Source organism: Lichenostomus cassidix, chromosome 5 (assembly GCF_008360975.1).
Source record: "Lichenostomus cassidix isolate B80296 chromosome 5, HeHo_3.0, whole genome shotgun sequence".
NCBI classification, from domain to species: domain Eukaryota; kingdom Metazoa; phylum Chordata; class Aves; order Passeriformes; family Meliphagidae; genus Lichenostomus; species Lichenostomus cassidix.
In genome coordinates this window covers 36,206,057-36,233,051 of record NC_139486.1, presented here as the reverse complement: position 1 = coordinate 36,233,051, position 26,995 = coordinate 36,206,057, and the positions used below count along the sequence as shown (strand labels likewise).

Below are 26,995 nucleotides of genomic sequence, written 5' to 3'. Positions count from 1 at the left end.
TAGCATCAAATTAGCACCTTTTTCACCATTGGGAGAGTCTTCTGATAATCTCTAGTAGTACATATTTGTCTATATCTTTCCTGCTGCAAGGAGTAGAAACAAGACGAGTGCAACAGTTCCTTCAGGAGTGTCATGACTAGATCATTGCCTGGCAGTACTTCGTACATAAGGTACCCAAGCCAGCAGGAGTTTAGCTTCCAGTTTCACTGTTCTCTCTACTTAAGGAAAAGATGAACTGCTTGCACCAGGAGTCAGCCCACATACAGAGTCTGTCCAGGAACATGCCTAGCCTTGGCACAAGCTGCACAGAAGACTCCACCTCCCTAATGCCCTCCCTCTCATTTTCCCTCTCTCTTTGCCTGCAGTTATTTTTAGATTTCACGGTTAAAGCTTGTACCTTCTGGACGCTTACACACACAGGACAGCACACACACATGCGATAGGTACAGCTCAGACACGGGAGTGAGCCAACTGATCATCTTGTCCCACATAAAGGAACAAATTCCAATTTCTGATGACAAAATACTGTCCTTTGAGAGGATGCAAAACCACATGGAATTTTCTGGCCTGCAAATTTGACTAGACGACGTCCAACGGATAGAAAAGACGGTTTGTGCAGCAACTTCCTCTTTTCTGAAATTTCCTTCAGTTTGCAAGATCCTGCTATCTTTCAGCATTTCCTGTAAGCCTGATTCCCATGCCGTCCGCCATAAATGCAGCGGTGGCTCAGCAAACAGCTGCTGGGTCTGTCCCCAGTGCCACTGTTGGCACCACGGAGGGGGCAGGAGGGGGCACAGGGGGCATTTATTCTGCCATTATAAGTCGCAATCAGCCCATTATCAGCATAAAGGAGAAGACCTATGAAGAGCTTCACAAGAAGTGCCTGGAGAAAAACATTCTCTATGAAGATCCTGATTTCCCACCAAATGAGTCCTCCCTTTTCTACAGCCAGAAAAGCCCTGTCAAGTTTGAATGGAAAAGACCACGTGTAAGTAACATGTTTGCTGAGTGCCTTTTCTGTAAATTGAAGTATCCACCCTGAGCTTACATTCTTGCAGAAATTGTGTGTTGGGCAGGCAGGTGGAATAAACTGGAAATGTATTTCCTTAGCGCTCTCCTTGGAGATAACTGGCTAAGGCTGTGAAAGCTAAGACAATGTGTATATAATGACTAAAATACAATAAAACAGAATGAAACAACAACAAGAGAGATGGAATGAGAGAGATGGGGAATTAAATTTTCTTCTTGCATGGTTTGCCCTGGGGTTTTCTTGTCTGAAAGTACCAAAGAAGAACTCTCCTAATTGTGCAACAAGTTACCGGGTTTGCTGAGGCTTAATTATTTTAACACTAACTTGTTTCACTTAAACCTTTATTTTAGCATTCTGCCATTTTCCTCATGTGTTAAAACAAAAGGACAAGTTACAGTCTGAAACAGGGTTTTAGTCAGTTGTTCACCACATTGCTTATCCCTCTTACCATGAATGTGGATATTCTAATCACTATGAAGACCAGCTCTTGGCTATTAATCCCATTCATTTTCCTATTTTATGGGATATTGCCTTCCTATTCCCCAGTCAGCCTTCCTCTTCTTTTTCATCTTTTTTTCCCCTGTCTCTCTCACTGGCAGAGGACTAATACCTCAATTCCCAGTTGATTCCCCCTCCTACTGCAGGAGTTACAGTCTTTCCCTGTCATATCTGCCGGGCAGGTGCTCCCCTGCAGCAAGGCAGCCTCTGGGACACAGCCTTGGCCCCTGACAGGCCCTGTCTGACAGTGCAGGTGCTGCTCTGAGGAGCTTATACAGCTCCTTCTCTCTGGCCGTTTTTGGCCACCTCTTTTATATTTGCCATACTTCCCCTGCACCCAAATCTGTGCTTCAGTAGCAAAGTCAATGGTGATAGATCAAACTGACCACAGGAGTGTAACTGAATAGCAAAAGAACAGGAGCTCTTGTGGGTGGATGTTACAGACATGGAGGAAGGTCACATGCTGCTGTCATAACAACAACATGAGCAATGTGGAGGGACCAAAGTGAGTGCTCCATCTGTTGTGCTCTGTGTATTTGTGCCCTGTCATTCCTTCATCATCACCATGGCTGCAACAGCCCCTGAAAAAGTGTGTGAATGAGTCCATGCAGCCTCAAGTCAGTCATCTAAAGGGATGGTATTTCCCCTATTTCTGCGGATTTTCTCTGTACAGCAGTACAGTGCAGGAGTGCCAACACCCTGCAGCAGACAGACTGTGTCATATCAGAAAGCACCAAAACAAAAGAAATGCACAAGGTAACCCCAGACATGTTTTATATAAATGTGCAGGCACAGACCAAGCCTTTGTTATTGGAAAGGTTCAGACACCAAGGTCTTAATCCCAAAGACATTTCTTTAAATCACTCAGGAATACATAAATTTAGAAGCTCTATACTTACTATTTACGTGGCAGCAGCAACAAGCTGGGGACCATGTAAGACTTAAAACACAACCTAAATATCAAGACCAAAGTTATCTTTTTTTTCTTTTGGCACAAGTCGAGACTTTATGAAGTCAAATTAATATGAAGTAGTAACACTGGACTAAAGAGTATTTTGCTAAGAGATTAAAGCCATCGTTGAAGCACCACATATATTCAATTGCACAGGCCATGTTTTGTAGTAGTCTGTAGTAGTCTGTACAGACAGCTTCTACTCCTGTTAAATTGCAATAGCTTTTTCTCCCCCCACCAAAAAAAGGAACTATCTTATAAAATATAGTCTTATAAAGTCATAATTTTAATCACTTAGAAATTCAAGTCAATAGTTGAATAAAACCTGATAATGTATTCTAAAAGAAAACAAAATATCAGACAGTTCAGAAGTCCTGAGACAATATCCTAATGCTAACCAGTCTAGATCCTTTCGCCGTGGCATTTTATGTGCCATATAACCCCAGAAACTGCAAATAGGCAAGTGATCAATGTGCTCTATGATCCCACTTGAAACAGGGGGCTGGGAAATAGACAACCTGTTCCTGACTGTCTCTGGCTGCCTGAGTCACCTTAGTCATGTCATCTCATCAATTTGTATCGAAGCCCCTCTACCCAGAGGTCAGGTCCTCCTCTGCCACCTCCCAAAATGATTGTCCTCTGCTGCTGGAGAGCAGTGAATGCACGAGGACTGGCCCTGTCCCTTAGGGACAGAAGGACAGGTGCTGTGCAGGGCAGCTGGGAGCCCTGGCAGGGGGGCAGCAAAAAGGCCTTTGTAATTCTATCCAGCTAGTGACTGCCATGCCACGACATGAATGCACAGAGAAGACCTCCTAATACTCAATTCAGACAAAAGCCAAGTGAGAGCCCTGAAAGTTTCCCTGACTAAAGACTGCAGGATCCAGCCCTCCAGTGTTTCTGTTCAGAGTATGCAGGAGCATGGTTTAGGTACACAGAGAGAAAATAAAATCCCCCTCAGTTAATGCAAAATATCAAATAATTTTCTGACCCTCAGCAGTTAAGAGAAGCCCAAAGAGCTGTTCACACCTGCACCAGGTTATACCTGGCTCAGTGACTCATAGCTGTGCCTCTCACAACTATGCTGCCTGTGGGAATTTCTCACAGCTGAGAGCAGGGATGAGGCCGCTGACCTTTGAGGGCTGAGAAAGTCTGTGCTGTAACAGAGAGTATTGAGAGGTCCTGTTGCAGTCTGCTTGTATCTATTGATACCAGGCTATTGATAGGAAGGCTCTGCTGTGATATTATGCTTTCAAATGCACCATTGTTTTCTTTGCTCACAGCCAAGTCACAGCATTAGCCACCAGATTCAGTGACTTCCCTATGGTGATCCTCTCCATAGCCAGAAAATCACCAGGAGGAGCTTTCTTTTCATAATAAACACAAATAAAAGCAAGTCAACAAACCATTGGAATTTGCTTGGAATGAAAATTAATCAGTCAGATCATCTACTGCACACATATGAAGCTGTTTGAATTTAGTTATCACAAAATGTGGGCCTGTAAAGGTCATACCACAAAGCAAAGATGGCAGTTAGTGCCCCCAAGGCAGGACTTTCAGATGAGGATAATGCAGCTCAGAAGCTCTAAAACCAGCTTGGTGTCTGACAACATTGAGCTCTGCCTTGTAGTGTGCAGCACAGACATTTAATAGCATGGTCTAGACCACAAGAGACCAAGAGAGAAGAATGAGGCTACAAAATACCTTAGGCAGGTTAAAGAAGATCCTTTCTCAGTTTGATGGGATCAGTTTAGGGAATTCACTTAGAATGTCGTCGTTTATTAACAGCAGTTTTTAAAGGCATGAATGCCTTTTGCTGCAACAGTATATGCTGATTGGCAGATTTTTCCTGACACAGAAGAAAAGCTATGAAAATATAACAAAGGTCAAATGCCATCTTTAGTTGCATGCTACCTTTGCATTTTCCAGTGCTCCCTTCCAACTGACTCATAAGGACACTCTTCCCAGAAAGCAGCATGCACCGCTAATAAGCTTTTCCTGGGATTCTTTGTTTTCCTTGCTGTAACTGACTCTTTGTAATGAAATTACAGTCTGAACTGGATCAACCCAGTGCAACGCAAAGGCCCTTTGGATAATGCCAAGGCAGTTTGAGGCACTCAGATCAGAGGAGGCTCTTTTAAGAGATGAATCATTGCATCAATGAAGTGCAGCCTGATGGGATTCTCTTGTAATAACTTGACCTAAGAGATGAAGAGCAATCCCTTCCAGGAAGACTGGAAGGACAGATCTCCACCTGCATCTTGGACACCAGGTCGTCTCACTCTGCTGACTGAGTACTTCAGCCTTGGAAGACCTTGATACCTTTCTCTGCAACTTCAGCAGTACTCAGCACAACAAGCACAGCTGGAGATGAACTAGAGAAATACTAATTAAAATCATATCCACAATGTACTACAGATACCTGGCCCCATAAAGAAATGCAAGAAAAGCATTTCTGTCATAGCTAAACCAGGCAATATGACAATTGCATGATTCCCTCCTTTGCATTCCTTTACCAACCATCCTACAAAACAAACGCCCCAAAGATGCAAAAAATGGCTCTGAGTAACACATCACTGTACATTTAATATTTGGGAACACCTAGGTGGCACTTAACGACTTTCCACTAAAATACAGCATGATGGATTTCAAAGCTAGTTAGAATAGGAGCAGGATCAAGACAAAATATAATAATAGAATTGGAAAAATGCAAACCAAAAACCTGGCACCTCACACTAGTTTTCAGCAGAGCACAGCAATGTGAGGAAGAATATTTTCAACATAGCAAGTGAGTGGAGAAAAGCACGAAAGCGTGTCAAACCCCTGTCTTGACAGAACTGGACCCTAGGACAGCTGACTAAGTCCCAAAATAACAGGACAATCCCTACATTCCTTCCTTTGAGGAGAATGAAGTGCCTGCAGGGGGTGGTGATGGGGAGGGTACCGGAAGTTGGTATCTCTGTCTAGCTATCTGACTAATCCAAATACTTACATCAAGGCAACTCTGCTGGTAACTGTGAAGGAGAAAAAAAGTGGGTTTGAGCCAAGTGAAACTACTAGACCTGAAACATGAGTCTGGGAATGTCCAGAGCTGCCCTGATGATATGGGTAAAAAGCTTTAGATGGCAGAGGTAGCATTAGCTGCCTGTGTGTGCTGCTACACAAGCAATTGTCAGTTGTTTCTTCTTTCTCCTTCCCACACTAATCACAACACCTTTCAGCAGATTGGGCTCTTGGACTATACTTTGTCTTCTTCCCAATTTGCAGATGCTCAGAACAGTGTTCCTAAGGTTGCAATATCTTTCTTTCCTCACCCTCATAAGAGATGAGTCCAAAAGTTATGTCTTCTTATTCTTCCCCATACCAAGTATTTGAGAGATGGGATAAATCAGGGACATTTTATTTTCTCTGTAGGACAGGTTATACTCACTTCTTCCTTTGGTTTTGCTATACACTACAGTTCCCACATAGAAGAGGGCTGCGTAAGCTTGCAACTGTCCCACCTCACTTACTGCATTTTGCCTTCCCTCCCTGCAGAAATTTCTTAATTATTTATGCCTGTATAGCATCTTGTACCCATTCTGTTCTACTGTAAATACTGACAAACCAAATACATCATGCAATGTGCAGGACGAAAGAAGACCTTTCTGTCCTCAGAGACAGATGATATCTGTACACATTTTTGAATGCAGCATTGTCAATTAAATAATGCAACATAAGGAAAAGAATAAAATCTCTTAACCAGAAATAGATTATTTCTGGTAATTAAACATCTGATCCTTTAATTAAAAAAGGAGTAATGCTGGGGTTCATTCCTGATGAAATGCAATCTTCAACCCTTTTAATGTCCCAATTAATTGCCCCAGTTATTGCAAATTGGATAGCATAAGATCATTTTAAAAGCATTTAATCTGGTCCCTTATGTTTTTTTCCCCTACTTGCTCTCCTGTCTCCTCCAATGTTTTGTTCTTTTCATTATTTTTCAGAGATTTTTTTTTCCCAATTCTTCTCATTTTAATGTGTTTTCACATTACAGTACAGAGGGAGCCCCCCAGGCTTGCTATTAGGCCCTGTAGATACACGGGGAGAACTCTGACTGAAGTCAGGAACATCCAGAATCCAAGACATAGTGCAACACTGCAGATGAAAACTGTGTGAGAGGTTTTGATATCCCCAAGCTATCCCATGGGAAAATGTTCTAAAACTGCCTTTACTTCTGTGCTAAATAAGCATCATAATGCATGATTTTCCTGCTCATCCATCTGTTTCTGTTTTGCAGGAAATCTGTGAGAATCCACGATTTATTATTGGTGGAGCCAACAGAACAGATATCTGCCAAGGAGAATTAGGTATGAAATTTTTACTTCAACTCTGCACTTTCTAAAGTCTGAATCATAGTTTAGCCATCACTTAATTTTCTTCTGCTTCCAAGTTGATATTTGAAATGCCCTGTCTCAGTGTACAACTACACATCTACTGATTCCTTCACTCTATAGGAAATTGTTGATATCTGCTTAGTAGCAATCTAGGTAACAACTTTCAGTGAAAGATTCACATGACACGGGAATTCTTAATGCAGATAACAGTGCTCATCAATTTTTAGGCTTTTTCTCTAAATTACAGGGAATATCATCTGTTTAATATGTGTGTATCCAGCCATGAACAATGCCCATGAGCATTTCTAGAACACAAATAGATAAAGTGCTAAAGTACTGCAAAACACACAGAGAATCACGCTCTGATGAAAATTAACATGTCTCTTTGCAGTGTCTCAGGTTTTCCCCTTCATTCTAGTTGCTCTGTCCCTTCATTTGGTTTGCTGCTTCTGTTCATTTACAGGTAACTGCTGGTTTCTGGCTGCCATTGCTTGCCTGACACTGAATAAAAAACTACTCTGTAGAGTCATACCTCACGACCAGTCCTTTATACAAAACTATGCTGGCATCTTTCACTTCCAGGTGAGTGCCTGCATCTAGTGGTAAGCATATGTATTTACCTAAGGCTTAGCTCTTGGCATGCTCATCCCTCTTTCTCCACCCTTTGGAAGCAGGAGTGACAGCAAAGAGGAAAAGGGACTGAATTGCCTCACCCCAAACTCTTCCATCTGGGCAGTCAGAAAAGGGTCAGCCAATAAAAGCAACTATGGAGCATTAACCCACCAAGGAAGCATTTGCAGATTGCTGTGTCCTGGGTGTAAAGAGTAGCAACAGGTGCCTGGTTCTGCCTCACTGCTCAGATGCAGCACTACAGCCAGCACAGACACGTGGGTACTTGGCAGGAGCAGCTATTTTTAGGCCCACAAATAGCTGGTCTGTCAAAACAAGTGCTCGAACAACTTCTTACTCAGAAAAGATTGACTGCTTTCCACATTTCCCTTGGTTCCCTTAAGGGACGTCTTTGCTCTAGGGAATTCAGTACAGCTGCCTCCCTCCCAGTGCTCATCAGTTTTGGCCACATTACAAAGCAGTTCATTTCCACATTTCTCCTCTCTCAGCCTGACTTTTCAGCCAGGCTTCCCATCCCTGCACCAAGTTAATCCAGGCTTTTTTTCTGTTTGACTTTTTGCAGTTCTGGCGCTATGGAGACTGGGTGGACGTTGTCATTGATGACTGCTTACCCACCTACAACAACCAGCTGGTCTTTACCAAGTCCTCGCAGCGCAATGAGTTCTGGAGTGCCCTCCTGGAAAAGGCCTATGCAAAGTAAAACAAACTGCGGGGCTGTGCCAGGCTTCCCTGCAAGGCTCTGCCTGGGGAGGTGCTTAAATCACTGCACACAGCATTTACGAGCACATAGACATTATACCTGAATGCACCAATGCCTTTTCCCATGCCTTGGAATTGGGGATGGGTTGAAGCGTATTTTCTAGGAAGTTTTGGTACTCATTCAGAAGTCTACATTTAATTTTCAGCATATCTTTCTTTTTCCTATGTGTGCAGGTGGCATGTTTTAAAACTTTTAACTTGTGAGTTACCAAACAGATGGTTTGTGAGTTTTTTAGTATATGTGTTTACATAGCTGTAGTTATATAAACACAGGATGGATATAAATATATAGGTAGTTATCTTCAGCTGTGTAAAAGAATCTTTTTATTTTCTCTCTCCAAGACTCCATGGGTCGTACGAAGCTCTGAAGGGAGGCAACACCACCGAAGCCATGGAGGATTTCACTGGAGGAGTCACAGAGTTCTACGAGATAAAGGATGCCCCTAAAGATATCTATAAAATCATGAAACATGCCATTGACAGAGGATCCCTCATGGCCAGCTCCATTGACGTGAGTCCACATAAATTTTGCAGATAAGAAATTACAGAGGAGAGGGAGCTCTCCAAGTATATGCCACCTTTGGAACTGCTTGGTCTAGCTCCTCTAGGCCACATGGAAAACATCCATTTCTAGGAGACAGAGTAATCCCCACTAGAGACCATCCATTAGCAAATATTGAGTGCCAAAAGAGAAATAAGCAGAAGCAGAACATGGAGGTAGAAAGAACAGGTGCAATCAGAAAAACCAGCAGCCCTTCCCCCTCAGGACCCTCACCCAGTGAAATGAGGTTAGTGTGGGGATGCTGCAACTCTGTTAGGACACAAATCTTCATGTCACAGATGTTAAGTGTGCAAACTAACTTTTATTGTCAACATGGCCTCAGATTGTCTTCACTTATTGTGGTAAATTTAAAAGTTAAAAAAGCAATACTATATGGAGCACAATATTGCATTAAAGGTGGGAAAACAAACAGGGCTATTGACCACTGTAGATAACTATGGACATAATGAGGGAAAAGAGAAGTAATCTAGGTTATCTTTTACCACTCATCTTCCTGCATGATAGTTTTCTCCCATTCTCTGTGCCAGGATGACCTAGGCTTTTCCTACGGAGCAGCTCCTCGGAGCAGCATTGGGGAACTGATTGCTCGCATGGTGAAGAATCAAGAAAACGCACAGATGACTCAGTCCACTGTAGACTACCAGGGGACAGATGAGAGGCCAGCCTGGGTATGTCTCCTAAGCAGTTGACTTCACAGTGCTTTTATCTACAAACAGCTAGAGAAACATATCACCTATGCTTTTAAATCCTTATTTGGCTTCACAGAACAGCACTAAAGAAATGTTCTCATGGATACCTAACTATCTAGCAAAATAAAGACAGGGATGTTAAAACTCTCAAAGAAAAAATCCCATATTGGGCAACTTAAAAGCTTTCAAATTGTAGATGGACATTTTAGCTTCTCCTTCTCTGTGTCCGGCAGCTGTCATAGCTTGACCTTTAAGGAGCTGCATTTCCATGACAATGAAATTACATCTCCTGCTTTACAGGGTGGGAGGGTGTGGGGAAAAAAACCCAAAAACCAAAAACCAAAAACCAAACAAAAAAAAACCCCAAAGAAAAATCCTCCACAATTACATCACTTAAAACTTCTGGTTGTGCAAACTTTCTTCTGCATTTGCAGCTGAAATAGCTGGTTTTTCCTCTTCTGAAGTCCATATTTAGTTCTTCCTAGAAGATTGAAATGGTGTAATTCTTCAGGAAAGCCCAGTATGACTATCTTGTTTTGCAAGCATGGCTGCCCAAACCACCCACGTCTGGGGGGAGAATTTCCTCCCAGTGACTGTCTACTAAAAGATGATTGCAAAACTCTTTCTATAGTTGCTGCCCCAGTAGTCATTGTGCTGTTGGTTATTGCATATTCCTGAACCATCACCAGAAAAAAAATCATTACTCTTGTTGGAAAGAGGCAGATGAAACACTTCTGAAGCCTGCACTTTGAGAAGTGATCCAGGGCACCAGAAATTAATGTTCTTAAACAGAAAGAAGAGAAAGGGGCTCTGACAAGTAATGATGGCAACAATGTGAATAGAAATTAAGAAAGAAGGAAATAGCTGTGAGGTTATCGTGTGAAGACAGAATCAAGGGAAAAGAAACCAAATAGGTGCTAAAGTGAAATAATGGAAAATAATTGCAACAGCCAGGAAGTATTTGGAAGAGATCCTCCTTGCGCAAGCTGAGAACATTTCTGTGTGACCTTGCTAATCCTCCCTCAGTATCCAGCCCTGCCTTTTTCATGCCATCAGATGTGTCAAGAAGGGATGGCAGAGTTACTGATAAAGCCTTGAAGACATCATCAACAGACACAACGGAGGAGGGGAAGTTTTGCTCATGGTCCATGTGCATGTGTCAGGGTCTTCCCCTCCCACCAGTACTGGAGATCTCTCCTACAAGTACAGCAAGCTGTGTGCATCTGCCATCTTGCTCCCAATTCCAGATCTCACAGATAAATGGCATTCTGAAATTTCCAAAGAAAAATCCATCAGACACACTAAAAGCTGATTACTGAGAAAACAAATGTATTTACACCCGAGCAAAACAATGCTATGAATGTTAGATGCAATAAAATAGTGTCAGTTAGTAGGAGCAGTATATTAAATAGGGTGTTAAAAGATGTCATTGAGTTAAGACAGCAGCCATGTGGAAAGATGGAAGTATTCTAGGTGTTGATTTGCTCTGATGTTTAACCAGTTCAGGTGTAATAACCTTACTGAGCTATACGAGAACACACTATCCTAGAAAAGGCTGAATAGTCCTTCTGACAGAAAAAGAAAATTACTTTGGTTAAGCATGCTATATACTGCCATGTTCAAAGTGCAAAAAGCTAGATACAAAAAAGGGAAAAATAAACCCAAAAATGTCCTTTACAATTGATATTACTAACTTTTCCCATTTTTAGCTCATACTTCTCTCCTTTCTAACCAAAAACGTGAATTCTAAGGGCACTTAACTTGACCACCTTGACAAACACAAAAAGGCCTGCCACGTGAATGGTGTTGTCCTCCCTTAAAAGCCCTGGGTGGCAGCACTTGCCTTCGAGCAGCCAGCTGAGCTTTGTGTGAATCCCACGGGTTTTTCTCTCTGTCTGACAGACCATAATGCCAATGCAGTACGAGACACGGATGTCCTGCGGGCTCGTCAAAGGCCATGCCTACTCTGTGACAGCCGTGGAAGAGGTGAGTGCACCTCTCCCCTCCAACGGTGGGGGATTGCCCAGAAAAGCACCATCGCTGAGGGAGTTGATGACAGGCAGAATGTTTCCTTTTGAACCTACTCTCTGTCTATTCTTGTTGCATTCTTTTTTCATTTAGACTATATTTAAAGGGGAAAAAATACGTCTGGTAAGGCTGAGAAACCCTTGGGGCCAGGTGGAATGGAATGGACCTTGGAGTGATAAGTGAGTAAAACGGAGCTTTGTGTGATTTGAAAAAGAAGTTGCAGCTTTATTTGCCTTTATGCAGCTTGTGCCTAACCCTAATATTCAGTGATGCGGTATATGAATTGTCTTTCTTGTCATTTTGAAGTTGATTGAGTGCTTAGCTGAAGCTGTAAAAAAGAAAAGAGTACCTAAGAGGATGTTAAGAGGGGTTTTAATAAATGGAAATGAAGACAGAGCCCAGTGTAATGACACATTAAATCTGATTTTACTGTCTATCAAATTCAACAATGTCCATGTTCAAAACAAGATATGAGAGCAGAAAAACCTTTTAAGTTATGAAAGAACTGAATGAAGCAAGATGTCAGTGTTTTATTAAAAGGAATTTCAATGGCTACTCCAGCAATGATAGTCTGCAAACACCTTTTTCTTCCAGGTAAGTAAAATTCACCCATTTCAGCAGATGTTTGAGAGCTGCTAAGAAATCTAAAGGGAAGGCAGAGAGAAGTAGGACAATTGCTTTCTTATTTGGGCATGTGGAGAAGAGGGTAGCATTGAGAACAAATAATTGCAAGGCTTACAAAGGAAAAATTATGTGGGTGTAGCAAGGTGACTCTTGATTTTTCACTCTATGAGGCTAGAGTGTAGAAACTTCAATGAAAACTGTACTGCAAATCCTAAGATAACTTGTTTACTCCTTTGAAGGGCTGAGGAGTGGAACTCAGTTAACGAAGAAGAGAAAATCCGCCTGCAGCACAAGGTTGTGGAGGATGGGGAGTTTTGGTGAGAACATCAGTCAAAAACCTATGCTTCTCTAGGAAATATGCAATTATAGCAAAAATTAATGACATTGCATTACTACAAATATGCTAAAACTATTGCAGTGATTTCTTCTCCTCTTCATATTCCCAATAAGCCCTGCTCTGTGATCCTCTCATTCTCCTGCCAGGGATTATTCAGTGCCATCAGCACAGTCTTTCTAATTATGCTACACTTCCACAAGCTCTCCATCACCTTTCCTACAATACCATCCTCTCAGCTCAGTTTCCCCGAGTTTGGAGCTGTACCTGTTTTAATTGACCAACCAGCAGACCAAAAGCATTTGGAAAATATGGCACTCCCACTGCAAACTTGTCCCAGTACTGACAGTACTGTTGGTCACCCTCCTCCACCTCCCCAAGGTCTTTCAGACAACTGCTGACAATGTAAATCCATTTGGGTTCAATTTCCCCTCAATTCCTCCAGGATGTCATTTCAAGATTTCATGAGGTACTTCACAAAGCTTGAGATCTGTAACCTCACACCTGATACTCTGGAAGTGGATAAATTCCAGACCTGGACTGTGTCAGTCAACGAAGGGCGCTGGGTGAGAGGCTGCTCAGCTGGAGGTTGCCGCAATTATCCAGGTGAGCAAAGGGTCTTGAGAGATACATCCTCTTTGGTGGGGACTAAGTTAGATCCCAAAGGCTAAGTCATACCACAGCCTGATTAGCGCCCAGCCATTGGAAAAGCCTTGCTTCCTCAGTGGGCGAGGCAAGTGATTGGCAGCTGGAAATCTATCACTATGTTGTAACAGAACATCATAAGCCCAAAAGGCAGCCCTGGCAAAGATAAATCATTTTTCAAATACTTCACAGTGCCCCAAGTAAAAGGGATAAATTTCACCCTAACAGTTTGATTTCACTTGGGAAATCCACTTCAGTGGATTAGTGACAGTTTCAGGGACTTCAGAAGTTTATCACATGACAGTTCTTCATATATCTTTGTTTGCGATTCAGTTTTGTTAGAACTAAGTAATAGCCATAACATGTAAAAAAAATCCATGTATGTCTTAGCCCAATTTTAACCTTTCCCTCAGGCGGCATAGGCAAGGAACTTCAAAGTTTTCTTTGATCATGAGCATCATTAGAAGACTGAAGCTTAACATGTTTTCTTTGGGTTGTTGATGGGATTTTACAGATACATTTTGGACCAATCCCCAGTATCGCTTGAAGCTCCTGGAGGAAGATGATGATCCTGAGGATGAAGAGGTTATCTGCAGCTTCCTTGTTGCACTGATGCAGAAAAACAGGAGGAAGGAGCGCAAGCTGGGAGCCAACCTGTACACCATTGGCTTTGCCATTTATGAGGTAACAGCTCCAGATTTTGCTCTTTGCAACATGGTTGCAAATCCTGACAGTTTGCCTGCACCAAGAGAGCCACTGAATCATTCAGGCTGATTACATCAATTGCAATTTTTGCTTTGCAAGGAAGTCAGGGAAAATCTAGAGGAAAGGAAGGAAATTCAAGTCTTTCTAACTGCTTTTACCACAGTAACCTCAGGGTTTACCCATCTATTAAGACACTTTCTAGGCTTTTATAGTAACCTAATGCCAGATTTTAATGTATTCTTTTCCATATATTCTTCATTCTCCCTTTCATCCTTTCTGAAACTAAGCATTTCATTGGCAGAAGAGTGTGAAAAGGGAAACAGATATCCAAGACTCATACGTAGCAATTAACCTCTGTCCCTGCTATCAACTTGATGAAAAAATCAATTTACTCAGTCCCTTGCACAACCATATTTGGTTCAGATTTTAGCTGATTTCATGTAGATGCCAAGAAACTTATAAAGGAAGAGGGAGAGTTCCTATCTGACTAGAGGTTTTTTAATTACTGTGTCCCCAGAACTCTAGGTGAATGCCCTTCTGTATTATTTATAAACATGTGCACTTCCCTAGCAGCTCTGACTGTTTCTTCTCTGTTTCTCCCCAAGGTGCCCAAAGAGGTATGCGCAGAACGAAGCCAGATTGACATCTTGATGTATACCCACAGCTAGTGTTACTGTAGTGCCTGTCTGTAAGTCAGCAGGAGACTGTCCAGCCAAGTTTGTTTTCAGGGATGTAACAGCAGTAGAACTGCTAATCTTTTTGCTTTGAGTGTTTATTAGTAACATTTGTGAGTAATTTTTAGTTCCTTCTCACTCACACCGCATTTTCACTTGCACCTTTTCCTCAGTGCTTTATTCTATAACGACCTGGCCATCACTGCCATCATGGCTGGTCAGAGATCCAGGAAGCAGTGCCTGTGAGGGCTTTGTCCCTGCACTCCATGCAGAACCACCCTAAGCCTTCATTTCCTCCTAAAAATAATGCAAATGGCCTTCATTCTACAGTCAGAGAGTTCTCTCTGTAGTCTTAGAATTTGTTCAGAAAATTAAGGGTATCTTCAGACATTGAAGAAAGCTTATTGAAAGTCCACAGGTTACATGTTTTCTGAGCCTGAGAGTAGCTGAATCCTTGGCATCACAAATTTTGCTAACAAGATCACCTGAGAGCTGTTACCTGAAATATGAAGATGACAGTCTAAATGCTGTCTTTGCTGACTATCTTACAGATGGTTGTTTCTGCAGAAAACAGCCTGCAAGCATTCCTAGCCCACAATTCTTAGGTTACTTTACATATTTGAACTAATGCAATGTTTGATTGTCACATTTGTTTAGCAGATACAGACCTCATGTTTTACTCAGACAAGGACACATTTTCACTGAAAGCACCTTCACTTTACCACTCTGCATGTAGGAGTTTGCTTACACCATTCCTTGCCTTACCCTCCAAGGAAAGTAGCTGAGCTTTGGTTACACACAACCTAGCGTCTAGCAAAAGAGTCAGATAAAAGTGTCTGCACAGCAGAAGTCTGCCACACAATCTGCAGGTGGGCCCTGGAGCAGCCCTCAGAAACCAACTAGACTCAGTCAGTAGCAACTTAAGGGTGACAGACTGTTTATGCCACCAGCTACCACCACTCCTCAGCTCTCTGCTTACTAAGCTGCTGCTTCCTGTATTTTCTGTTCCAGCCATGCATTGCCTGCATGGCAACCCACCCGGGCAATGTGCAAGACATCCTTGAAGACAAATTGACTCCTTTGTTCTGCAGATGCATGGTACTAAGCACCACTTGCAGAAGGATTTTTTCCTCTACAATGCCTCCAAAGCTAGAAGTAAGACCTACATAAACATGCGAGAAATCTCTGAGCGCTTCCGGTTACCTCCCAGCGAGTATGTCATCATCCCGTCCACATACGACCCCCACCAGGAGGGAGAATTCATCCTCAGGGTCTTCTCAGAGAAGAGAAGTCTTTCAGAGTAAGTTGCAAAGTCATTTATCTGGCCATATAGGTGGAGTGACCTCTCTGGTCTGCTGAAGTCATGTCACCAGTCTGCTTTTTATTTTCCTAACCTCGTTAGAAACTCCAAGCTGCAAACTCATTTCCCCAAGCTTGCCCTATAGTCTAACAAGAACCTGCTTTGAACTGTCTTTGGAGAAGCTTACTGCTCACAGGATAACCTTTGCAAACAAACCATTAGCCATTTACTAAGGCCAAAGAACTTGTTTTACTTCCAGTTCACTGTTACCAAGGCTCTTTACAGTAGTAAGCCATGCAGCAGCCATCCTGGAAAAGGTATTTGGGATGTTCAGCTCAAACTGGGAAAAAGCTACACCTAGAGCCTGCAGCTGTAATGCTGGAAGCCAGCCCACACTGCTTGGAAATCTCAAGTTACTGCTTACAAACCACCTAAAGAAACAAACAACTTTGGGAGCAGTCACTTTTCTGATTTATTTATTTTCTGCTTTTTGCTAGGGAGGTTGAAAATATGATTGAGGCAGAGCGTCCCTCGGTAAGTACTGTCGTGGTCCTCTTTTGTGTATGGGAGCAGGGAGAGAAGGAACATGATACCTAGGGAAATCTACAGCAGGAAAACCTTTGCAGCCATATGACAGCACCTTTATCACAAATTCTCATCTTTCTTCTCATCAAGATACTTCTGTTGACACCTGCTTTATATACACTGCTTTCTGACCTTGGTCAGACCAAAATGTTTTTGCAGATTTGAAATCTGCCCCTGGCATAATGAAGCTGGATGCTAAGCATTGTCTTTGCCCCCATCAATGCAGATTATCCATTTACCAAGGGAGGCCTAGCTCTGTGCCCTGAGATATTTTCTTTGTGAAATTGGCATCTCATCTTATAAAGAAAAAAGTACTTTATTTTGAAGTACCTGCTTTCTGAAAAGGGATCCTAATAGTACTCTGATTCAAAATATCATCCATGACAAATTCTAACTCTTGACCCTGGAGTTTTACTTATCTTTGTGGGAATAGACTAGCGTTAACAGTACAATTACTCATGAAAAAAATCAGAGGAAATGCTCTTGCACAGAATTGAACTCCATCAAACCTTGCTCAGAAATGTTCCCCTTTTGTTTGCTGTCACAGTATGAAGTACTGTACAGATATTGGGGAATTAAACTGTCACTTCAGACATCATTGATCTGTGGGCATAGAAGCTCAATCTCCACTGCACTGACAGGATGGGAAAAAGAAAAAAAATAGTCAGAGCTAAAGAGATTTTATTCAAGTAGACAAAGCCCTAGATGAGATGAGATGAGACAGCATTTTGCTATGGTTTCTGCAGTGTTTGTCCTTCACTATGTCATTTCTGGGTGGGTGCATGTTCCCTCATTTTTGGTGATTGGAAAGCTGTATGGATATAGGAAATGGGAAAATTTGTATGGGCATAGGAACTGGAAAAATAAACATGAGAAAGGGAAAAATAAAAAAATTCAATTTTACCATCAGCTGTGCATAATCTGATCAAGTACTTTTTAATTTTGTCTCTTCACACAGAAGAAAAAGGGCAAGGTAGGTACTTGTGCAATGTGCTAAGTGCCAGCAAGGCAAAGAGCATGTGCAATGCATGAGCAGGAGCAGAGTCCCTTGGTATAATAATTTTCTCTGTGTCTGGAAACTGACCTAGCTAATGAACAGTGCTGAATATGAGGCCATTTGCATGCAGCAAAGATTTTTGTCCTCCTACATTGGATTCTAATGAAATAGCATTAGCATCCCTCTCACTCAAAGGGGTGGCAAAAGGGTAGCAGAACTTTTCAGCTTTATCAGCTCAATCCTCTGGGTCATTCAAACTGCCCTTTCTTTCTGCCCCCTTCACAGGCAGCCTGACACCCCTTGCTAGTGAAAAGCACCCCTTCTCCAGACACATACCCTCACATTTGCTTTCCATTGCCTAATGCAACTATTCCCTTTTCCTGAAGTTTCTGCTCGGAAATTCTGTCCAGGATTTTGATTCAACACAACAAATTTTAGACCTTGAAAATGTATCAGATATTTTAATCCCAAGACAGGCTGATAGTAATGAATGCTCTAGTGTAATATATTTGCATCATGTAGCAGTTTTTCCTGGTTTCGAATGCACCAAACCAGAACAACTGCACATGGCTGCTTGCAGCTGAGTGCTTCAAGAATCAGTACAGAGAAAGAACACATGCTTCACATAACTAACAAGCTGCTACACAAATACTCCTTTTCTGTGTAAGATCCACATTCGGTGTGTTTTCAGTGGATAGAGCTACTGTCCTTCATAGAGAGGGGCAAGATCATCAGCTTAAGTGATGAGAATTTAGGAGGCTTATTTTGCTTAAAAAAAGGGGAGAAGACCCCACCAAAAAAAGAAAAGAAAAGAAAAGAAAAGAAAAGAAAAGAAAAGAAAAGAAAAGAAAAGAAAAGAAAGGAAAAGAAAAGAAAAAAAGAAAAGAAAAGAGAAAAACAAAACCAAAAAAACAAAAAAACAAGAGCAACTAACCAAATGTGATCAATTACTGTCTTTCTGACAAGGAAAGGTAGAACCCAAAAATCGCACTATTTTGCAAAAAAATAGTTTTTTTAAAAATAGCTGCACTATTTTGCAGCTTTTTTTAACATGAGAAGAACAGTAACTGCAGAATTTTTTCCACCTTTTTTTCATCCTTTCTTATCTTTCATTCCGAGAAATTGCTTCTCTTGTCATGCTTTCAAGAGCAGGAGTTGTTGCTGCATGCACTTTCCACAGAATGCTTGTCACCAAATATTTTCTTTTCTGCTATTTCTTGTGTAATTTCCGCTTCTCTTTCGCTCTCTTCTTCTTCTAGCCTATCATCTTCGTTTCTGACAGAGCGAACAGCAATAAGGAGCTGACAGCAGATGATAATGCTGGCAAAGATGGTGAAAAAACCCAAGCAGATGAGAAAAAGGTTTCTGCAGCAAGTGGCAGAGGGGGAAATAGAGCTTGGTCTGGCTGGCACAAAGGAGTGGCTGGGGAGAGCAAAGGAATGAGGCAAAGAGGTGTCCTGAGATACTAAACAGCTTTTCATCAAATTTTAGCATAACTTGCATCTGGTTTATGTGGATTTAATGAGCATGAGCACAGAGAGACTGTCTCTTCAGTTATTTAACAACTCTGTAGGTGGATTTAGTTGCTTGATTGGTTGCTTGTTTGGTTGCACCCTTATACAAGGATCCCAGCTGTTGGCCAGAGGATAACCGACAGGTAAACCCAGGAGTTCCAACACCTCTCCTCTTTTCCCTCACTGCCAGAGAGGAGGAAAGCAGAGTAGCAGATTCAGATTTTCTGCCTGTAGGTGAGTGAGAGACAAAAGATTTAATAGCCAGATCCCACATCCAGGCTTGTAGCAGCTGGAGGCATGGCTGGAGCATTTGCTTACAGGGAGGGTGCTGTTCTGCTGCACGACTGCCAGGGCACACAGGTGGCAGAGTGGGAACCAATCTAAACTCTCCTCTGCATTTAGAGAAAGAAGAACCAAGCCAAGAAATCCACTTTGTTACCTATAATTTTCCTTTTTTTCTGTATCTGCTTTAGAGTTCAGGGTTGTCCTTTGCATGTGTCTGAGAAATTGTCACGTTCATCATTTTCCTCTGTCTCATACGCTATTTGTCTTCAGCAAGGGCCACCCCACATCATAAAGAGTTCTCACATGGTCATTTGTAGCCTACAGGGCAGCTGTGAGGCAGGTGTTGTGTTCCTGCCCATGGCAGGGGAGCTCGAACAGGATAATTTTTAAGGTCCCTTCTAACCAAAACCATTCTTTGATTTTCTGATATGCCTCTTCTGCTCCAAATTTCTCTTTTGAAATGTTTTGAAAGAAAAAATCAGAAAATAACAACTGCCAGTGGAAGCAGTTGAAGGAACTTAGGCTCCTTCAAAAAGAAAAGAGAGCAGTGGGATGAAATTAAATACTTGGGAGTTTTAAGGAACAGAATTAACAAAAACGTGGGGAAAGGAATGGGTGGACAATCTGTTCTTCCAAAGGTCTCCAGATTGACTACGATGATGCCTCACACAAGGGCAAGTGAGCTATCCAGGCCCTTTCTCTTCCCCACTGGGCTAAGGATGTATCTCTCCTTTGCTTGTCTCTTTTCAGCGTTCTTCAACAAAAGCTCATGAGGAGAGTGAAGAGCAGAAACAGTTCAGGAATATTTTCCGACAGATTGCAGGGGATGTGAGTATGCAATCGATCCCTGTCTCTGTCATCAAAGCAGCTTGGCACAACAACTCCTAAATCAACTGCTCCATGGATCCAAAATACTGAATATTAAAATTTCCTTTGACTTTCCTCCCATCAAATTCCCTTTGAGATTTGGAGATAAGTAAAATCAAATAAAAATCCCATTAAGTATACATCTATCCTCATATGTACATATAAGCTATTCCCATCATGGAATGGGAAGGAGCCATGAAGGAGCCTTATTAAAATTCAGGCTTTTTCTCCTATCCCTCCTTCAACATACTGTTTATACAGCAAGTATAAACACGTTAGAAGCACAATGCCCTCTGGGATATGCTTAACAAGGGAAGTTAAAAACAGATCAAAGAACTGCATAAATCAAGTGGCTGCAAATGGGAGACTGAAATTTTCTGATTTTGCTGTTTGACTTATATACTGGCTTAAAACTACCAGTCATTCTTCTAGTTGGAATTTAATGAGCATTATATGGTAACTTCAGATCTACCTTATACTGCAGCCTCAAGGAAGTGTTGGGCTAATATTTACATGAAGTAAAATGCCCTCTGGTTTGAAATATGTATATGCCTATTGAATAGTGACCAAAGACTTCACACTTTTAGCATATCCATCCATTAATTTATGTTTAATAAAGAATGTTGTAACCAATGCTGTTCCCATCACATTGCCATCAGGACATGGAGATCAATGCTGAAGAACTTAGGAATGTCCTCAATAATGTCGTAAAAAAACGTGAGTTTGAGCATGTTTTTACTAACCCTGGACAAAGCAATCTGTGAGAGAGCATAATCCTTCACCCTGAGTTGCATTCTAAAACTTACTGATGTTTTCAAACTAGAAGTTTCCTAGTTACATTTCCATGGACATTACATCTGTGACTTCGGCAAGCTGAACTTTTCACAGAGATGATCTCTACAGGTTTTTAGTACTGATAATTCAGAAATGAGCAAATGTTCATTGGAAGTACCACACAGGACAATAATGCATTTCTCACAGTCTGCAAGTGCCCTTTATAAAATTTCTAGTGGAGAGGCAGACCTTTCTCCCTGTTTAACAAACCTTAACCTACAGACCCTGGACTTGCTTAGTAACATGGAAGATAGTTTTTAGAGTTTTCCAGAGGTTTTTATTGTATATAACAAGTCAAAAAAAGTAATATGTTATTCACTAATGTAATAAGCAATAACATTACTGAGAGTCTTTTCACATTTCTCTACCACCCATTTCTTACTGGATGAAGGAAGTAGGAAGTAGCAAATCTTTTGCTTTTATTAGAGTTACACGTGGGAGGAAAATCACTTGCTGATTTGCATGATTTGTATTCACTTGGAGTCATTTATTTCAGATAAGGACCTAAGGTCAGAAGGGTTTGAATTGGAATCCTGCCGCAGCATGATTGCTTTAATGGATGTATCCTTTTCTGGTGAAAAGGGAGTGCTTGAAACCACTTGAGTCCACTGTTTCTCACCACCACAGTCAGTAAACCAGGAAAACAAAACAGCAAATTTTAGTTGGTAGTCAGACAGCAAAGCACAAATGTGCCTGGTTTGGCACATCTTAATTCCAGTCACCTCAACATTAGCATACTTGGCAGAGGAAAATATCACAAAAAAGAAAGATACAGAATAAATCAGTCAGTATGGCACTTCTTAGGTATCAAAGACTGGCCAGCTTATGTACTAAGGCGTGATTTTTTTATTATTATTTTTAAAACAAACTCAACATAACTATACAGTTCTTGCCAACAAACTAGCTAGATTTTTCTCTTTACATTTGTTATGTATTACATATTCTGCTGTATGCTCAGCTTGCAATGCATGCAGAATTTGTCTGGAACAAGTGCAAAAAACCATACTACAAGATGCCACACGGGATTTCCTCTGCCACAACATCCCTCAGTTTCCCAGTTTGACATTTTACAATTTTGAGAGAACATAAGTGCATCCAAACATAACCAGAAGAAAAGTGTAACTCCAACCTAGAGCCATAATGGTTGGAGCCTAAATACATTTGTGAAAATAGCTTTAGTCAACATTTTCTTAGTTCTCAATCCATTTTAAGCAAGGCAGAAAGAGCTTCACTCCTGAGTAAAGCTCAGTTCTCTTAAAAGGCATTGAGTGAGCTTTACATTTGGAGGTATTTCAGAAGAGCCTACAGAAGAGTATTTCAAAACATCCTACTCATGCACTTTTAGAATAGCTCCTGAAGCAAGGCCATGTCCTGTACCAGAAGCTTGCTTCTACACAAAGAACAAGTAGTACTTCACATTCCTGAAACAATATCCTTTGCACAATAACCAGTGTTTACAAATATTTTACTGCACAGCTCAGCCAACTCTTGATGCTGAGGAGATCCCAACACCTTTTCACATTCACCCCTTCACTGGCAGTTGCAGACTTAATTAATTTTATCCTAAAAATATTGTGGTTTTTTTACCTGAATGCTTGCATCACAGACAGATGGCTCAGGGAAGATAAACTTTGATGAATTTCGACATCTCTGGGACAAGATTAAAAGCTGGCAGGTATTGCTGGTATCTTCACCATTTTTCTTCACAGCTTCTGCAGTGCAAATGTTCTATTGGAAAATCAGAACTCTCAACATACACCGCAGCAAAAAGAAAGGCTAAAAAATAATTGTGAATTAGTTTCTAGAATGAAAAGCAATGTCTCTCCCCATCCTCCTTCGCAGCCTAAGCAAACAGCCTGAATCTCTCACGTACAGCCCTCCCCCATGAGAATGGCACAGAGGCACGCAAATTGAAGGAGGAGAATGATGGGAACAAGAATCAGGCCTCAAAAATAGCTTAATTAGGGCAATCAAGAGGGAGGATTAACAGCAAAAACTCAAGTCAAACAAGGAGAGTCTCTAGGGGGAAGCTTTTTAGCTTCCCAGAGATTGGATCTAAATTATTTTACTTTGTGACTGAGAGGAAGTCTGTGCTAACAACCCAGAGTGCCCAGCAGTGGCAAGATAAGGCACATGGCAAAGCCTCCAAGTGCCTGAGGCACACATCCCTTATCCACTCAGTGGGTGCATTCAAGAGTACAAGTTTTTATAACTATTGTGTATGTATGTTTTTCTTTTTCCAGAAAATTTTCAAGCGTTATGACACAGATCATTCAGGAACCATTAACAGCTATGAGATGCGCAATGCAGTCAATGATGCAGGTACTTACCCCAGTGCAGTGCCCAGCAGCTGAAGAAACCTTGTTTTGTTTTGATGTAACAAAACAAATGATCAGGGTGAGATCAGGAACACAGTGCTCCCTTTTAAAGACAGACCATAGAGAAATTGTAAAATATTTTTTCCCCCAACAAAGCTTCTCAAATATCCAAATGGCAAGGCTTTTATATCTTGCCAGCCAAATAGACCTCTTCAGCTCCTCTTTAATGCAATGAGTGATGCTCTGCTGTCTAAAGGATCTCCTGCTCAAGGTCCTGCTATTCAGGGAGACCAGGGAGTGCTGCAGATATTTGCTCTCATTTAAGCTGTGGATTATATATAGTTGTGTAAGTAACAAACAAAGAACAGGGGAAAACCTTCAACGTACACAACCACTGATACTGAGATGGAGCAGATGAATATCCAAGTTTGCATCACAGGCAACTGGGTTGACATTTTTTGAGTTGTGTTAATGTTTCTTGAGCACTGAACCACTGTGAGTTCAGTCTCTTCTACCCGCACAATGACAAGTATTTTTGGAAAACTTGCAGTTAATGATTTTCATCCTATAAAGAGAGACTTTGGACTTTTCTTGCTTGTCTCACACACACCAGTGTGCTTCTTCCCCTGGGAAGCAGGCCTGCCTCCACAAATGTTGCTACCAGGTCTCTAAGGGAGCCAGATGACCTCTTTGATCACAGAATCTATAGTATCACTATAAACCTAGATAGGATGATTTCAGTAACACTTTATCTTCAGTAGTATTTTGGCACATCAAGGAACAGGAACAAATGGCTACCTCATACTTTATAAAACCTCAGTGATTCTGTGATTCTTTTCTAAAAACAAAACTACACCTGGATTTGGACTCCTGCTGTGGTAGAAACATGGGTAATTTTTATTTTCCCAGTTTCTGTTCTCACCAGGGAGGGTGTCAATGTAAAGAGAAAATATTTAAATATCTCATGCCCTGACTTTAGAACTAAGAACATTTCAGAGTCTTGTAGCACATATGCTGTGCATGACCTTGCATTTAGCCAACCAACAGCTGTACCCAAACTGTGACAGACCCTTTTGAGGCACAGTCACAGGCTGCAGCATTCAGTGCCACAGTTTGGTCCCACCACACTGAGGAGTTGCCTCCTTGTCTATTTTTGGCGCACTGTTTAATTGTGTTTTTATAGCAACTTCCTCATGCACTTCTGTCCCACAGTTTTAGCCGATTTGCTCTCACCGGGCCCAGCTGAGCTTCAGGCGCTCTGGGGCTGCAGGTCTCCACACTTCCAGCCTGAGATAACTTACCTGCTAAGGGCCCTCTCAAATCATTATTTCAAAACATTGCTCCTGTTTTAGCAAAGCAGCTGGACACAGTGAAGCTCCTTATAGCTTTACTTCATTTTGTTCAGCAGCTGCAGCAGGGCCTTCCAGCCTGAGCCTGGGCTGGGCCTGGGGAGCTCCTGAGGCCAAACGCCTCCTGGAGCAGTGCTTTCCCCGCCCGTGGCCCAGCTGTGTTTGCTTCTCTGCAGGGTTTCGGCTGAACAACCAGCTCTACGACATCATCACCATGCGCTATGCCGACAAGAACATGAACATCGACTTTGACAGCTTCATCTGCTGCTTCGTGCGCCTGGACGCCATGTTCCGTGAGTGGCTGCCTCAGCGGCACACCTGCCTCACCTGCCCTCCTCAGCTGCCTCACCTGCCCTCCTGCCCCCAGAGCAGTCATGGATCCACAGAATGGCGTGGGTTGGAAAGGACCTTAGGGATGGGCAGGGACATCTTGCCTTGGACCAGATTGCTCAGAGCCCTGTCATACTCACAGCAAAGTTTGTTCACAGCTCCCCTGCCTGTGTAGAGCATTAATTATTAAAGATATGTGCGTAGGGAATCTAAGACATGACAAGCTGTCTCACACAAATGCAAAAGAAACCACGTGTTTCTCTTTGAATTAGCTAAGGAAAAATGCAGCAGAAACACTTGCTGACCACACAAGTAAATACAAGTTTGCATCTCACAACAGGAGCACCATTTGATTTCCTGTCTGCGAATCATCTTGACTCACACAGTAACCTAATCTACACCATGTATTTTTGTTTCCTTACTTTAGGGGCATTCCACGCCTTTGACAAAGATGGAGATGGCATCATTAAGCTCAATGTCCTGGAGGTAAACTGCTTTATGACAGTATTTCTAACATAATGTCACAATACTAAATTTTAATTGTATTAATCATTGTACAAGTTTTCAAAGGAGAACTCTCTGAACAGAATTCATCTGAAATTGTTGCCCAATTGGTAAGAGGCCGCAAAACTTCCTAAAAATTTTGCTGCCAATTTTACATAGAAAACATCCACGATCTGCCAGCAACAGCTGCTCTGTAAGACTCCAGTTGGTGCTGAAGGCCACTGCTGTGGACTCTTCATATAACCTTTAAGTCTGTCCAAAAACTTTTGAGGTTTCTTTATGAAGCAACTTAGATCAAACAAAGTGATGCGGTGTTAAATGATAATGGGGCTTAGCATAGTTCTTTACCTTTAACAAAATCTTTTTAAGAATTAGAAAGTTTCAACTCAAAAGCATGTCCTCTGTTAGGGAGACCATTAAAAAAACCCGTTTTTGCAAGGGAAGGAGAAATAGGAGCAAGAGACTCAAGAAAAAATGCCCTACTATCACACCATGCTAAGTGACAGCAAGTAGCTGCCTTCCAGCTAGAGATGGTGGTGTCTCCATACAATTTGTGGGAGGATGCCAACAACTCTTCCATCCTTTAACTCTTCTTTCAGTGGCTGCAGCTCACGATGTATGCATAACACTGGAGCCAGCGGCCACCTTCATCAAGAACACACTGAAGACTTCCAAGGAACTAGCACCATTCATCTCACGGGCAAACGAGAGCACTTCCTAATTATGTCATTCACTCTCCAAGATAAACAGCATATAGGAAGAAGCCCTTGGAAAAAGAGACAACCATACTCTTGGAGACAGAACAGTGCACATATTCTGTAACTACTTTTATAATCCTGACATTTTTACTTAATGCAACAAGGATTAATTTATTGATTACTGAATTAAGCTTTCTCTGCATGGTAAAGACATGGAGAATACATAATTATTCTGCTTGTGCTGACAGCTGGAAAGGTCTTTCCTCAAGTCAGGTGAAACTGGGACTGTATCTAACTGTGAAAGTCAGAGGTGTTTACTGCCACCTTGTAATTAGTCATTAACTCTTTGTCCTGCTTTTGATATTATCCTTTCATCTCTTTGTAATGTTTACTGAATATTTCATTAGAGATTGTGCTAATTACATTAATATTATGCAACCCAATGACACTGTTACAGATTTGGCTGCGTAGGTTGGATCTCTGCTATGTAGAAATGGGAAAGCAGGGCATGACAGACTGCAATACCAGAGTACAGCTTGATCTAATGCCTCAGAAGTACCAGAACTGAGCAATTAGCTCTCATGTTTAATACCTCCATGGGATTTAATTACACATTTGGACATTATAAATGTTTTTCATTTTAACTGCATTCTCCATTGAGAAACTTCCCATTTGAGGCAGAAAACCTCTTGTACATACAAATCTCTGTATCTATACATACATACACACATGTATTTCCCCCACCCCAGGGTCCTATTTCCCAAGAGCACTGTGCATTTCTTTATTGCAAGAGGTGACTTGTTGCAGTGTCTGACACTATGTCTGCATGACCACTTTGGGAATATTATTACAATGGGCAAGTTCAATTAGTTTAATGGAACCAAAAATAAAATCTACTGGATTTTGGCCTA

The 26,995-nt window shown here is 41.7% G+C and overlaps 1 protein-coding gene across 4 annotated transcripts; it reads left to right on the top strand.

Annotated features, from left to right (window-relative positions):
• Positions 1–374: 374 nt before the first annotated feature.
• Positions 375–26,995, top strand: CAPN3 (calpain 3). Of its 4 annotated transcripts, XM_085062321.1 has the most exons (24): positions 375–988; positions 6,757–6,826; positions 7,317–7,435; positions 8,046–8,179; positions 8,585–8,753; positions 9,332–9,472; positions 11,396–11,479; positions 11,615–11,700; positions 12,385–12,462; positions 12,925–13,085; positions 13,639–13,808; positions 14,435–14,446; positions 15,595–15,803; positions 16,301–16,337; positions 17,347–17,361; positions 18,645–18,746; positions 19,935–20,012; positions 20,711–20,768; positions 21,382–21,446; positions 22,492–22,560; positions 23,129–23,207; positions 24,729–24,845; positions 25,310–25,368; positions 25,986–26,995. In XM_085062321.1, the coding sequence occupies exons 1-24, from the start codon at positions 698–700 to the stop codon at positions 26,010–26,012; spliced, it is 2,430 nt and encodes an 809-aa protein (XP_084918447.1). In that variant the 5' UTR covers positions 375–697; the 3' UTR covers positions 26,013–26,995. The 4 variants fall into 4 exon arrangements, with proteins under 4 accessions (XP_084918447.1, XP_084918450.1, XP_084918446.1 ...); XM_085062324.1 differs by lacking the exon at positions 14,435–14,446; XM_085062320.1 differs by lacking the exon at positions 17,347–17,361 and having other exon boundaries at positions 376–988; positions 16,301–16,352.